This window comes from Momordica charantia, assembly GCF_013281855.1.
Source record: "Momordica charantia cultivar OHB3-1 chromosome 10 unlocalized genomic scaffold, Mcharantia_2.0 BLBB01000010.1, whole genome shotgun sequence".
Lineage (NCBI taxonomy): Eukaryota > Viridiplantae > Streptophyta > Magnoliopsida > Cucurbitales > Cucurbitaceae > Momordica > Momordica charantia.
Genome location: NW_028275158.1, coordinates 2,655,796 through 2,670,518, shown reverse-complemented (window position 1 = coordinate 2,670,518; position 14,723 = coordinate 2,655,796). Strand labels below are relative to the sequence as shown.

The 14,723-nt window shown below is 34.7% G+C and overlaps 3 protein-coding genes across 5 annotated transcripts; all 3 read right to left on the bottom strand.

The window, feature by feature from the left end:
- Positions 1-283: 283 nt before the first annotated feature.
- Positions 284-4,603, bottom strand: TBL13 (TRICHOME BIREFRINGENCE-LIKE 13). Its single transcript, XM_022293645.2, has 6 exons — positions 4,104-4,603; positions 3,259-3,436; positions 2,190-2,330; positions 1,654-1,774; positions 883-1,014; positions 284-757 (listed from the first exon to the last, which is right to left on the bottom strand). Exons 1-6 carry the CDS (start codon positions 4,513-4,515, stop codon positions 500-502), a joined length of 1,242 nt encoding a protein of 413 aa, XP_022149337.1. The 5' UTR covers positions 4,516-4,603; the 3' UTR covers positions 284-499.
- Positions 4,604-4,743: 140 nt separating this feature from the next.
- LOC111017728 (putative pectin methylesterase CGR3) lies at positions 4,744-9,600 on the bottom strand. 2 transcript variants are annotated; one of them, XM_022293573.2, is made up of 7 exons: positions 9,419-9,600; positions 8,590-8,761; positions 8,420-8,459; positions 7,873-7,914; positions 6,708-7,082; positions 6,484-6,530; positions 4,744-6,042 (listed from the first exon to the last, which is right to left on the bottom strand). In XM_022293573.2, the coding sequence occupies exons 2-7, from the start codon at positions 8,743-8,745 to the stop codon at positions 5,869-5,871; spliced, it is 834 nt and encodes a 277-aa protein (XP_022149265.1). In that variant the 5' UTR covers positions 8,746-8,761; positions 9,419-9,600; the 3' UTR covers positions 4,744-5,868. The 2 variants fall into 2 exon arrangements, with proteins under 2 accessions (XP_022149265.1, XP_022149264.1); XM_022293572.2 differs by having other exon boundaries at positions 9,422-9,598.
- Positions 9,601-11,407: 1,807 nt separating this feature from the next.
- Positions 11,408-14,166, bottom strand: LOC111017756 (G patch domain protein). Of its 2 annotated transcripts, XM_022293622.2 has the most exons (5): positions 13,653-14,166; positions 13,020-13,196; positions 12,534-12,789; positions 11,895-12,242; positions 11,408-11,788 (listed from the first exon to the last, which is right to left on the bottom strand). In XM_022293622.2, exons 2-4 carry the CDS (start codon positions 13,186-13,188, stop codon positions 11,939-11,941), a joined length of 729 nt encoding a protein of 242 aa, XP_022149314.1. In that variant the 5' UTR covers positions 13,189-13,196; positions 13,653-14,166; the 3' UTR covers positions 11,408-11,788; positions 11,895-11,938. The 2 variants fall into 2 exon arrangements, with proteins under 2 accessions (XP_022149314.1, XP_087973067.1); XM_088116941.1 differs by having other exon boundaries at positions 11,408-12,242.
- Between the last annotated feature and the right edge of the window lie 557 nt (positions 14,167-14,723).

Here is a 14,723-nt window from a genome sequence, read left to right as displayed (position 1 = left end):
CCAGGATAGAGTGGGACAATCTCAATCATACTCGATAAAATAACCTTTCGTGTCTTAATTCGTTGAACTAGTTGATGTTATGGTGTTGTGTAGTCTGAGTTTGAGTAGCCTATATTTGAGGTATCGTGTGGAGGGTGTCTCCAAACGTTCCAAGCCCTAATCTCTAGGTGTCACAACTCACGAGACAATTCTTGGAGTATAATTTTTTGCGCTGGATTTCACCACAGTGACACTAGGCCACCCTCGCTATACACTCCATGGCTATCAAATGAAAGACTTTCAGTATCCAAATTTAAACACAAACTTATATCAATTCAATAATTTTCCCATTGCAAACAATCAACTAGATTTTCAAACCTGATAACCAAGTTGAGAATACTAATTTGCAAAAGGGAAGAATCCTTCTCTTCAATCCTATCAAGTTCCAATAAATATGATCCAAAAGCACTTTTAACAGATCAAAAGAATGCAAGCGAAGGGAGTTAAGGGATGAATTATACTAACTTCTAATGTTATATAGATGCTGTATGAACAAGTCGTTCCATGTATCAGTGAGTCCCGGCAAGCACCAGTGCATGCAGTCGTCGTGCTTCTTTCCACCAGCTGAAGCAGGATGTGCATCTGCTCTCAACTCGCTCATGGGAGTAATGTTCAAAATATGGAAACTGGTTCCATTGAGGACCTTGAAGAGGTGCTGGTTCACAAGACGCACCTCGACATTGGTTCCGTTATTGCTCAGCGAGAACAGATCCTCGGCCTGGAAAGGAAAACTAAATCTTGAGATGGTTCACTTCACTCAGAAGATGTCATGGAAGAGGCACAGAATAAAAAGTGTATGCCAAGTAAAGATTTCATTAGAATATAGAGAGTTGAATCCATCACCTGCTGTGAAGATAGAGGCTGCTGCCGCTGACAAGAACCACCTTGGTACCAGTCACCTCCTTCAAAATGCCTAGGCGATTGCGTGCGGAAGAATTTAATTGCACCAGGCTTTCTTTTCTCCACGTATGATATCTACGTTGAAGAACAGATCATTCATGAAAATGAGAGAGCACAATTCTTTCCTCGTATTTTGTACAAGGTCAGTCATTTCCTTGCTTGTCAAGGATTATAGATTTCTATTCAGTAAAGATTGTTTAATTCAGGATGAACTCAAGGTTCTACACATACGGTCAACTTATACACATCTCAACTGATCCAGTCTTACAATTGGGAAGTTTTTAGAATATTCAATGTCCAAAAGTAGGTGACCACCAAAGATCAAAGGTAGACATTGATGGCACTTGAATGGTGTATCTTGCCCCTTTGATTGCTAGTAGTTATAACTTAACGCCGATGCAATACAATTCATATTAAGTCATGCCAGACTGTGTAATTCATTGCCACTCCATCCAGTGATCCAGAAAATTGAGTTGTCATAAATTTGAGTAAACAACTATGACAACTATTTAAACTACACAATTACAACTTAAAAATAACTCATGGTGATTTATAGTTTGTAATTGAAAATAGTTACACCTATTTGAACAGGACTGGATCCCGTACCAAGTTTGTAGGTTGAAAAGTTTTCTGAAAATAATTCAGCAATTTAGCTCACCACAGTCTAGAATAGTTGGCGAAGAATTGAAATCCAAGAAATGAAGAATTATGTACCATATGTTTCAAAACCATTTCAAAGCCAACATCAGGAGGTACTGGAGGGATGACAGGCTGATCCTTTTCGAAGAAAAGCATGGGTGATTTTACAGGGTCAAATTTTGAAGGCGCCCACCACCTATTTGAAGCAAACAAAGAAGTCCAAATTATGTATCTACAAAATCAAATACATGCAAACTTGATTGTCGATGAACTCGAAGGAAATATTTTGTTAAGAAAATCAAAAGGTGAGTGTATAGTTGGACTAATATAGGATATCAACAGCATTCTAATCTAGTCATATCTTATTTCTCTTGCCTGCTACGGTTGAAATTCCCTACCATCCAGATTATAAAACATTACAATAGCAATAACAAAATTCTTGATATTGGCAGAATTTAGAGCTATCACGATGCGGATCTCATACATATCCATCATATTTCTTCCACATGCCAAAGTTCACAAAGTCAAACTTAAAAATGTAAGATAAATAAATCACCGGAGTCATACGTAGTATGATGGCCGAAATGAATTGTAAAAACAAATATAAGTACCAGTGTCCTGTGTTAAAGACTAAAATGTTATGGAAATTTGGAGCCTCTATCCATGAATTTTCTGGAATGTCAACATCAACTCTGTATCCTTCTTTATATCCCAGAGATTCCAATTTACCACCGTCAGCATTAGCTGACCACCTGAATCAAACAGAAGCAGGAACAAATAATGTTAATTGTTAACTGCTAGAATGCTACTAAAAGAAAAAAGTGAAAAGTAGGATGCAAATGTGAGCACCTAGCAAATTAATCAATCTATAACCTTTATACGACATGGAATGTACTTCAGAAAGAAAAATAAATTGCAGAATGTCTAAAAGCTTTTTCCCAACGGGAGTAGCACATGGCTTACAGACACATTGTTTAAATTGGATTTTAAAACAATACATCTTTGGAATAAAGTTAAGCAAGATGCTCTTCAAACAAATGATTGTAACTTCCTGAAATATAATTGTCTTTATTGATAAACAAATTTTTCATGAAAGAATGAAAAGTACAAAAAATAGAGGGGAAGTTATTAACCCACTTCAGACCAAACTACTAAGAGCTTCTCTCATCACTTTTGGGTGAAAGAGCAAAGAAAAAAGTCAACCTGACATTCCTGATTTTTCTTCACTTCCTGAAACGGAACCTACGAAATCCGCTTTCTCTGACAAAGGAGAAGATTTGATGATGCCCTGACAGGATGACAGTCAATTCCAAATTCACAACTCCTATTCATAAGAACATTTTGTTCATGAGCGAAAGACCAAATCAATCCCTTCACTGAGCTCACTGTACTCTTGGCTCATTTCATCTCTCCAATTTTTCTTCTCCGCTCATGAACAAATGAGATGCCTAGTCCAAGAATGATAAGAAAAATGATAAACAGAACATTACGTGTAACCCCGACAGAAACAAGCTAGGTATTATGCATATTCTGCAAGGACCTAACAATTCCTAGGGGCGAACAATATCCAAATTTCTAACCGAGTGAAAGATGATGAAGAAACAGAAGATTTTGATGGTTACAATAAAATAATTGATGGTAAACGACGAATTAAATTGGTCACCATAACACATTACTTACCAACCATATCGAGCCACAATATTTGTTCTATGATATGCAATAGTAAGATTGTACTTCAAAAATGAAAATCCACGATCAGCACCAGCTGGACGCCACTTCTTCACTTCACCCGGCACACTTTTCAGAGAACAAAAAAGTGAAACAAACATGTTCCTATTTAAGGAGTCGCCAACAAACCCTGCACTGCAGAACATTCATAAAGTCCATATCCAGCATGATAGTAAGCATAGATTGAACGAAGATAAAAGCATTCAACATGTCAGGAATTCGGATAAAAGATTAAATACAACATATCTATCAATTTAACCTTTTGAGTTCAGTGGCTATTTAAAATGGTACAAAAAACTAATAGGAGTAAGAGGTACTGTGTTCGAATTTCCATAATATTATCTCCTCACTAATTAATATTAATAGTCGCTTATAAGATCTTATACTAATTTTCAAGCTGAAATGGAATTAAAAATATGTATAAGAGAGTATATCATAACCTATCAGTACTTATAGAAATGGTAAGAAAGTCCAAGATTATGTTACAATTCGCAACATTTTCATACGTGAAAACCTCTCGGCAGACACATCTCGGAAACTATGAACGGCCAATTTCATGTTAACTGCAGACTGAAATTATCTACAAAACGAAAAGAGAACTTGGCAATTTGAACTAGGCTACCCTCAGGGACGAGAGAAGCGCTTAACCAAGAAAGTGCAAACTTCTTTCTATGCCTACTAGAGCTCCATACGAGCCAATCGCTTTAGTTACTCAACAGTTAAACACAAGCAAACATAAGCACGAATCAATGCGAATAAAAGTTGCAGCACAGATAAAATGGAGACCAAGCGAGTACCAATATTAGTATTTCTAAACTTCTCGAGGAAGGAAACCGGATCGAAGTGCGGGAGATCACAGTGCTTCGGCTTCCAATGCCACTTGACGATTTCGAGAGCGTTGGATTTGTTCGCCGCAAAGCAGTTCCAGCCTTTGAATATCTCTTTGCAGGTGTGGTCGTAGCTGGAGGATCTCGAATTCGGATCGTAGAACCAACTTCCATCCGTGTAATCGCAAGAACTGCCACTATCAGCTTTCGGTCTCTCGGCATTGCTGAATTGGAAGCTCGGATGCGATTGTGGAGGCACGGAGGTTTTGCGGAATACCGAGAGAGCAAGAAAAATTGAAACAAAGCAGATAAGAGAGAGTAAGGGGAAAAGAGGTACTTGCTTCGCTTGGTAATGACGATGGTGGCTCTCCCTCACCGCCATGGCCGGATCCGGAATTCCAGCTTTAGAACGCTGCCATTTTTATATTTTCTTCTTTGATGATTTTTCTTTTTCATTTTTTTCCCATAATTAATGACAGTTTAGAAACATACTTTTAAAATAATGTTTTATTATTATTATTTCTAAGTAAAAATTGTGGTTGTTTTGGTCTTTTGATAAGAGATTATCTTTTCCAAGTAAATTTTACTCATCCATTGCCGATTGAAATCTCCTCGTCTCTGAAAATATAATTTTACCAGCATCAAAATAGTTAATAAAATTTTACAACATCTATCTAGATAATCATTTTGCAAGTATTCATTTTGTTGAATCAAGAAATTGATCAACTCCATGAACGTCGGTTCGGTTAGGCTAGCACTCCGATGTCAAAGTCAACAAAAATCCGAACTTAAATTTAGAGAGAATCAAAATGTTCGCGTACCTCAAAATGAACGGAATAGTTCTATTTATAGGAGCAGATCTCAACAGCGTTCGACTCGATCAAATGGATGAGCCGAAATGTGTATACTTGTATGCTGAAATCTACCTCCAACACATATTATTGTTATCTACGATGGACCATTAATAATATATATAGTAGTTGAAATCTACCCATTATATTATTTCTAAAAAGAATCTGGACATTATTGTTGTAAAAAAAGAAATCTAAACACTGACAAACTACAAAAGAATTTATGTGTAAAGCTATGGCTCTGTAGATACAAAAATATCTAGTAGCATACTGAAACACAGGTCAACAACTAGTTTTAGACTTAAATAAAAATAATTATTCAAGATTGTTATCCAGTTGAGGCGAGGGTGGAAATGACTTCTTTGTCTTCATCATTGTCACCTATTCCATTGGTTGTTAAATTTCGTTGGATCAAAAAGGGCGGAGGCAAGGCCTATAATTATATAGTGAGATTTTTTTTTTTTAATATAATATGTGGAGATGGAGGAATTAAACTCATATTCGAACCTAAAAATAACTTCAACAATGGAATTTAGGACATTTTTTGAAATAGTAAAAAACAAAATGATTTCTGGAAAAAGGAAGAAAGAAGATAAAAAGAACTAGTTAGAAGTGGTTTTAATATCTTACTCACATCCCTATTTCCACTAGAAAGAATTGAAATACGGATCCCATTTTGTAAGCATTCATATTTACAAGGGGAAAAAATTTAACAGAACAGAGGACCCAAAAACCATGAAGCAAACTCACGCCAGCATTTTCAACTGATAAATTTATCAAACAGAAGGGCTGAATTTTCTAGAAGACTAAACCTAAAATGAACTTTTTATCAATTTACTAAACTAAAATGAACGAGTGACTCTGATAAATTAACCAAAAAAAGTTCAAATTTTTTCAACGGTTTGATCCTGACTTGACTTGAGAAGAAGGATTTGGCAGGCTGGTTTATATGAGATATCCTTTAAAATCTTTTTCAACCTCTTTTTTGCAGCAACATTCTCCTCCAACTTCCTTTGAACCAAATACCTTCTCCACCAAGAAGGACTTCGGAATTTGGCCTGCATAATTCACCAACAAATAGGAGACATATGGTCATTGCATTAATAGGTGCATTAATAGGCAAACTTACAATGCGTGTGAAACTAGTGATTTCCATTTCAATGACCAGTTCCTTAACTCGAGCCTCAAGGATCGAATATCGAGTATCAAGAACACCTCACATTCTACATATTGGTATGACACGAACCATGCTGAAATTGCATAATCCAATACAACCTTAAAGTCCCCCCCGCTTGCCTCCCAACTAGCATACATTATAGAATTTGTTTGTGGTTTCTTGGCTCTACCGTTTTAAAAAATTTTATGTGAGTGCGACATAGAATGACATCAAATTGTCTAACGGTCATGGTACATGTTCATTCGGCACTTTAATTTGCGTGAATCAAATTAAAATGCCTAAAAATTTAAGGGGAATAAACTTGAAGTTCCACAAGTCTTACCTGGCGGCTGTATCGGGTAAATTCTGAAACTGGAAAACCTGGATAGCCTGCATAAAATGATAAAAGTGAGGGAGGTAGCAGCATAACATTGAAGATCCAGCTAATAATACCGCAACACACTAATTGAGATTAAGAACGTCAGAAACTGTGATAGAGTTAACTCTGAGTTCAATCGTTTTGAATCTCAGCAAAACAGAACTCTAATGATGAAATAAGGGATTTACCAGCATATATGATAACACCTTCACTAGATACCCTCGTCAACTCAGCAAGTGTGCTGTTAAGGTATCGTGAAGACAAATATTCCAAAGTATCTGAAACTACAACATGAGAAAAAGAACTGTCTCTATAGGGCAGCGGAAACTTAATATCAGCAACACGCACAATGCCTTGTTGGACGAGATCCCTGCAGTCCGAGTCGTTAGCATCAAAGCCAAATGGATCCACACCCCAAGCTTCATAATCCTCTTCATCGAGAAATCCAGACACTAGTGAACAAGTATCAGGGCCAACATATAACACTTTGTTCATGATATCATCATATACTTCCCTTAGTAAGGGCATTGTTATTTCAACTTCCGGAGTACAAAAGCCATGACCTGTCATTATGCACATGCAATATTAAATATCTGATCGATTCCTTGTCAAGGAAGACGGGTGTTTTTGTATGTGTTTGCAGTTTGTATACGCTTGCAGAGCCACAAATATTTTTATATCTTTCCTTTAAAAAACTTCATTCATAATTTTTTTTCCACTCAATGAGGTTCTCCCCTTCTGTACTTATAGTTCTTCCTGCTAAATAAATAATTTTTAGAAATGAGAATGATCGAAAAACAAACAGTACATTCATGCTAATAAATCTTTATGGTTATTCTCAAGGGACAGAGTCCAAGTGTCTAAATCAGTGAAGAAAATTCAGCTGTCTAACTTATTCAACCTCGATGTTGCTTTCTCTAGAAATGATCCAACCAATAACAACACCAAATAAACAATTCAGAAATATATATATATATATATATATATTTGAATTCATCCTCCATGAACATATAGAACTTTAAAAAGTCACCAATAACTTACTGATCAGTCTGAGAAATTCCAGACGTATTACAGAGTTTAATATCACTAATCCTATCCTTAAAACAGATATTTTTAGTTTCAGACAAGGTCAAAATCCAATTTGTCATTTTTATTCAGTCGACATAGATGGCGCCCTATTGCATAAAAAGATGCTACTTTGTCGCTGTGGAATTGCCACCTACTAGAGAATTTTTGCATTAAGAGACCATACTAATGCGAAAATTCTCAACACTGCACACTGCAATATTATTATTCTAACTAGCGAAAGTCATTGTACAAACTTCACTAACTTCAAAAAAATCAGACGAATACCTTCAAATGTATTCACGTCCTCTATGTTACTTGCCTGCCAAACTGCCATGTGAATAAAAAAAGGAGAAAAATTAATATATCCAGATTAAGAAAGAAAATACTAAATAACCTTGATGGCGATTTGAAATTAGAAGTTCAAAACAAAAAGTCTGAGAAAAAGGGTTTGGTTTTTTTTCTTTTTTGGCTTCATTTAAAAAATAATCATTTTGATCATTTCCGTTGTTTTGACCTCAAGATCTGCCCCATCCAACACCCACCTCAGTTAACCCATGTGACTGCAATACACATGTTCATATTATTAGTAGGTTCATATAAATATTCAAAGTTATGTCATCCAGAAAAATAAAATTAAGAATCAAAATGGTTATCTTTTGAGAATACATAGACAACAATAGATGTTTTAAAAATTTAAGAACCAAAATGGGATTAAACCATGACACCATCAATATACCTTAGGCATCAGACCAACTTAATAAACTCAGCTACTGGATATCTAAGAAGTAAAGAAATTTGAATCATGCCTTATCGATTAGTAACAAAAACGAACCTGCTACGTGGTAGAGATATCCTAGGGAAAGGACTGTAGCCTGAAATTTTCAGAAAACAAGTAAGTAAGATTTTAATCTTGAATTAGATATTTTCCAGAATTAAACAAAAAAAGTTCCCCGTTATAAGCTGTTTATAGCATGGAGATGTATAATCGTAAAGAGAAGGTACCATTGTCAGAAGACCTGTGTATAGTATAAGTGATGGTAGTGACCTATAACGAACTGAATTTATGTATCGACTAACGCCACGAGCAGCATAGCAAAGAACTGAACTTTTCCTTATTGACATCACGTTTAATAGCATGGAAACTTCGAAGCCGCCCATGGACTGAGATAGAACTCTGTATGAAATAGTTTCCAGTATTAAAATAACTCGAATTTCTATTGAGTCCATCACTTATTGATAAAAAAAGTCTCACTCGTACGTTTTAGCAACAAAAATAAAACATTAATTAAAAGATTGTGGGGGTGCACATGTACTCGTTGACTCATAAGTCACAAGTAAATCAGTACCTCTTTAGATTCTCAGTAAAACTTGAAAACTTATGACAACCACAACATTCGTCTATTCCTCTTTTCTCTATACATAATGAAGCTCGAGCGATATATTTCAACTACCACACAAATTAGATGTGATGTAAACCAATTTACGAATAAAATAAAATGAACTATAAATTTTTGGGGTTAATTATGCCTCAAACAAAACCAAAAAAGTATAGCGAGCACTGAAATCACCAAGTTAAGTCGTAGCCGAGAAATCTAATCACACTATAGTCTGAGCAAATGTAGCGCAATCGCTACAATGTATCAACTGTTCACTATTTCAACCAGAATCACGTTCCCTTCCAGTTACAATAAAGACTCCAAACAAAAAAACTGAACAGTTCGGAAGCAGAAGAATGGCGACTCGTGACGATTAAATCAAAGAAAGCAAAGGAACAGTGAACCATCAAATCGAAATAACTACAGAATCACGAGGAATCTGGTAGAGTACTTACTACCTGAGGCGGAGGAACTCCGAAGAAAATTGCTACGATCCTGGACTTACATTCAGATTTTACAGGACGATTCAAATCTTTGCCGAATTGATTGATCTTTTGGTTCTTGAAGAAACAGAGCGCGCGAGAAAGAGAGGGAGAGAGAAGAGCCACAGTTTTATGTCAAATTCATTAATGGCTTTTTTATACCTTGCGGTTTTGTCGCAGCTCACGCCCCGAAAACAGGAGTGCTCAAATAAATAAAATATAAAATATATATACTAATACTAATCTCAGCAAAATTATTTTATTTTAAAGTGTTTAAATAAATAAATAAGTGAAATTACTCTAGAAAATAACCTTTTTTATGTTTCATATTCTAGTTAAGACTATTTTGATTTGGTTTAAAATAATATTTATTGAGTTCAAATTTGAACGGAATAAAATGAAATCAAGTTTTTGATTCAAAATTATAATGGGAGTGCCCATAGATTTATCAATTTAATAGAATCGCGTTAAATAGTTAGTAAATAAAAAGATACATAGAAATAGTTTATAATTTATCTAAATTGAGTAGTTCGATTTTTAAACCTATTAAATTATAGATTCACATGTATTAAATTTTGAAGAGTCTAAGTATTGATAATTGACCATCATATTTTTTAAAATTATCAATACTTTGGTGAGGTGGGTTGTATATGTTTTCATTTTTCCTTTAAGTTGAAAAGTTTGTTTGTTTGTTTTTATTTTATTTTATTAAAGTAGCTTTTTGTTAGTATTTAGTTTTGTTTTTGTAAAAGGTTTATCCCATGATATAATTTATTCTTTCTAATCTATGTTAAATGAGCAGATTTAAAAATGATAAGATGTTAGTTAGAGGTCCTGGTTTAAGTAAATCGCTATCTACCACTCGAATTTGTTGAGTTCAAAATTGAATGAAATAAAATGAAGTTTTCGATGATATATCGAAGTGAATCATGTAAAATAGTTTGTAAAAAAAAAGTTGATAATGTATCTAGATGGAGTAACTTAATTAAAATATATATATATTAAAATATAGATTTACATGTATTAGATTTTGAATAGTCACGTATAGATAACTGTTTTTTTGTTTTTTTTTCAAAGGACTATTCTATTTTTGTTATCATTTAATTATTATTGAGCAATATTCATGTGGATTGTTTTACAATTTTAGATTCATTATATTAAGTTCAAATAATCTACTCTTTAAAAAAAAATCTTTAAATTATTGTAAATCTTTAAAAACGCTATATGAAAGTAGTCACCCAATGAAAATTCCATTGACTGTTTGAATTTTAAATTAAAAAATTAAGATAACCTAATTAGATTAGATAATCTACACAACTAATTTCAATTTATGCGATAGTTTGATTGAATTGGAGTTGTTTAAATCTTTTAATTTAAATTTTAAAAATAGACAAGGACATATCTCCCTACTTTAATATATAAATTAAAAAACGAGTTAAAAATAAAGTTTTAACATTATTAGACTTCCATAAAATTTGATGTAGAGTTATAAAAATTAAATCAACGTTGAAATCACGAGTTGGATAGGGCCTTTTTTAGAAGATATGTTGAAAAAGTTATGAACAAATAGTTTAAAAATGCAATTTTCTAATTTGCATGTTTAAAAGTGGTTTGAAACAACATTTATTAAGCTTCGGATTTACTGCTAACTTTAACAAACAATAATAATAAATAATATGATGAAAATAAACTTATTCAATTTATGTAACTAAATTGCCATGAACATTACTCAACTCCTCTTAAGGGGTCGTACTCTTTTTTTTTAGGTTGGAGATTCGATCCCTATCCCCACATTTGGACATATTATCTCAACTAAAAGGATAAAGGATAGAAGTTCAAAGCTTGTATCGTTGAACTCAGAAACGAAAAAAAAAACGCATGGCTTTCAAATCTCACAGAAATTCACCCAAATACCTGATATGAAGAAATCCTCAAACATATATAATCATATAATCACAGAAATTGGCCAAAATATTTCTTTAGAAAACCACTTGACATTTCACATCTCAATTCATTTAGTGTTTGTACAATTATCCCAACATGTTCAAAAGAGAAACAGAATAATATCTTTCATTCCATCTACCCCAAGTTCACAAGGAACACTTCCACATATCCATTGCTGCTGCAACAGTCATAATTCATAATGTAAAAAAGCTACTTTTTTTTCCTTACAAAGAGAAATTCAGAGAGAGAGAGAGAGAGAGCATCTAAGAGCTTTTCCTAGTTAGAATATACAGAACACTCGGGATGCAACTTTAATTTAGTTTAAAAGTGAGATGCAACTTCTTCAATGTAAAAATTGCTCAACTTATGCAAAATTCCGACCATCTTCATCATAGAGCCCTGTAACCAACAAATGCATAAGAGAAATCCAACCCAGCAAGAGTTTCCTAATCTCACTACTCTCAATAATCTATAATTAAGATACAATAGCTGCGGTACGCGGTACCTGAAGGAGCGGAATAAAGCTTCCTACAATGATCGTGGAGTCTCTTATTTGTGGCGTTTGCTTTTCTTTGATTCTTTCCTCCTTTTCTCAGATTTATGTTTAGACTTGTGGTCCCTGATATGTTGCCTGTGTGAACTTTTTTTTGACCTTTTCCGTCGATCACTGTCAAACTCCTCTTCAGAAGAGCTGTATGCTTTCAGTGAACTAGGCTTCTCTGGTTCATAAACAACATGTCTATCTGTAACATTCGAGCTTGTTGGCCAACTCAAATCTGTCTCGTTGCAAGGGGCAAGGTATGGACCAGTTTCGTCCATCCGTGATCCAACTGCCCCTCTGCCACGCTTAGCCCTGCCAGAGAATGCGAAAACTGATGTCAAACCACTAAAAGATTTCTACAGTCACTGATATGTTATCCCAGTCAAATTAATCAAAGCATCTTAGAATATCATATCACAAACACGATGGAGATTTGAACCAACGATCTCTTAGTGAAAAATGAAAATAAATATGTTTTAACCATTGAACTATGTTTATGTTGGCACATTAATTAAAGCATCTAACCAAGGTACGAATAGACTTGGATTTGCATTAGAAGATAAACAAACAGACAAACAGAGAGAGAGAGAGAGAGAGAGATACCTTGAGTGTAAAAAGACCTCAAGTTCTTCATCTTTTAAACCTTCATCTTCCATTAAGTGGCAATCTTCAGAAACTCTTTTACTAGGTGGGCTTGAACTACTGGGAATGTCACGATCGAAATCTCTGGATGGCTTGAAGCTCCCCCGGCTCCTAGAGGCACTGTGCCCCTCTCTTGACTTGCCTCTAAGCCTATCATCCAGTTCTATTTCCTTTTGCCGAACTCTCCACATTTCATTCACTTCCACGGCTTTATTAGCTGTAATTAAAAAATATACATAATATCAGCTTGAAGCCAACTATTCAATTTGAAATCACTCCTCAAACCTGATCTTACTCCAAGAAAAACAAGGTACAAAAAAGACCAGTCATAGTTTTATTTTGATCATGGAATAAAACCAATAAATTTCCTAGAGGCTTCATATCATAAAACATGGAGATCATGTAATAAATAAATGAAAACATTGGGACATCAGTTGAAGAAAGAACCTTGTTGTACACCAAGAACAGTTGCAGTTAGGAAGCGAGAATTTGGACGACCCCTGACTTTAGAATGCCGTAGATAGGCCTCCACGCCATCTTTCTCAGCTTGACGACGCAGTTCCGCTGCCTCTCTCATAAGAATTGCAGCTATTCTATTTTCTGTCTGGAGATCCATTTAGTCACCTGAGCAGGTTTGTTACAAAGTGGGTATGGATTAGAGTCATCTTTATCTTTACCATGCAAAAGAATGAATCAAATGAAACAACAACATCAAATCAAAAGATATATTTCCCATATGTAGGGGGGAGTTTTCTCGAGACTGCAAATACATAAAAACCAAACAAGACATATAAATGTACAATCAGTTTTCAGACCAATAAAGGTAAATGCCATCATGCTCTTCAATGACTAATTCAGTTGCCAAACCACATGGAACATCTCATTGTTTTCAGTAAGAAAATGAAAATGTTTATTCTTGTACCAGGTTTTCATTAAGCATCATCCGTCGGACAGTTAGTAATACGAGTACGAATACTATTGCTAGCCTCCAAATTCTAATGCTATGGTTAAAAGTCGGCCAAATGCCCAAAAAAGGAACTTGAAATTGCAAATAAATTTTGGGTTTTAGCCAAACTATACCTCAGCAACTCTCTTCTGCAAAATTCTTTTGATCGGTATTTCTCTTCTCGCGATCCTCTATCGAATGAATCAAGAAACCACAAGCAGCTTACTTCTTTGTGGATTAATTCTCTCCCGTCGAAGGAAACTCCTGGAATCGAAGAGGAAGAGCGGTGCAGCAACAACTAGGGCTGAGAGCGGAGACGGGCAGATGCAGGTGAGGAAGAACAAATGGAACTGAAGAGGGAGAAATCGAACTCGATCAAGACGATGAGAGCGGAGATATGCCCTCTCAGTAACCCTAGCAAATCTACCGGTCAAAACTTCGAACGAAGGGTAAAGCTGCCGCCGCTCGCCGTCGCAGATTTTGGGTTAGTAGAGTAGTGCCGCGTGGATCTGCTTGCGCCGCTAGAGTTGTCGCCGGCGCTTGCTGCTCGCCGGAGAAGAAGGAGATGGGGAGGGGTGCAGATCGAAAGGAAGAGGGAGAGAGAAAAGGGGAAGGAGGCTAGGGTTTCAAACGGGAAGAATTATGACCTAATAAAATTATATTATGACCTCATAAATAAGAGGTTCTTAGAGTTTCTTCTCGTAATGTTTCCTCTTTTCCAATTTTAAAACCCAAATAAACTCCACAAACATTTGGGGAATTTAAGATAGTTATTTGATCTTGGAATCCAACCGGAAAAATTAAAAATTTAAACTTTTGAGTTCTAATATTTAATTACAAATCTCCTAAAAATATTCAAAAATTTAATTCATCTAAATTAATGAAACCAAAATTAAAACTAAATAATTTAATTAAAAATTTTTAGACCAGAAGAATTAAAATTTAAATTTACCGCAACATATAAGAATTTCAAGAGATAACTTATCAAAATTTAAATTTACTGCAACATAAGAATTTCAAGAAATAGCTTAAAAGCTAAATTAATCAAATTATGACATTATTAGTAAGTATGTAATTTAACATGAAATATTATATTATCTCACTTTTTTTCCGTCAGTTTATTAAATTTTGACGGCTTTGTCAATTTCTTAAAACTTTAATAAGTTTAAGTTACCTAATAAATTCATAATTATGATGTGATTTTA

What these genes read in the sequence shown, in the direction of transcription:
- TBL13 (XM_022293645.2), bottom strand. Translation starts at nt 4,515, where the DNA reads ATGGCGGTGAGGGAGAGCCACCATCGTCATTACCAAGCGAAGCAAGTA. An exon ending in GTTTAGAAATACTAATATTG is followed by an intron (nt 3,437 to 4,103) that starts GTACTCGCTTGG and finishes TCTGCAGTGCAG; the next exon opens with GGTTTGTTGGCGACTCCTTA. An exon ending in GTCTTTAACACAGGACACTG is followed by an intron (nt 1,775 to 2,189) that starts GTACTTATATTT and finishes TGCTTCAAATAG; the next exon opens with GTGGTGGGCGCCTTCAAAAT.
- LOC111017756 (XM_088116941.1), bottom strand. Translation starts at nt 13,188, where the DNA reads ATGGATCTCCAGACAGAAAATAGAATAGCTGCAATTCTTATGAGAGAG. An exon ending in TGTTCTTGGTGTACAACAAG is followed by an intron (nt 12,790 to 13,019) that starts GTTCTTTCTTCA and finishes TTTTAATTACAG; the next exon opens with CTAATAAAGCCGTGGAAGTG. An exon ending in GAGGTCTTTTTACACTCAAG is followed by an intron (nt 12,243 to 12,533) that starts GTATCTCTCTCT and finishes ATTCTCTGGCAG; the next exon opens with GGCTAAGCGTGGCAGAGGGG.
- LOC111017728 (XM_022293573.2), bottom strand. Translation starts at nt 8,745, where the DNA reads ATGGGCGGCTTCGAAGTTTCCATGCTATTAAACGTGATGTCAATAAGG. An exon ending in ATATCTCTACCACGTAGCAG is followed by an intron (nt 7,915 to 8,419) that starts GTTCGTTTTTGT and finishes TTCACATGGCAG; the next exon opens with TTTGGCAGGCAAGTAACATA. An exon ending in TTACCCGATACAGCCGCCAG is followed by an intron (nt 6,043 to 6,483) that starts GTAAGACTTGTG and finishes TGAATTATGCAG; the next exon opens with GCCAAATTCCGAAGTCCTTC.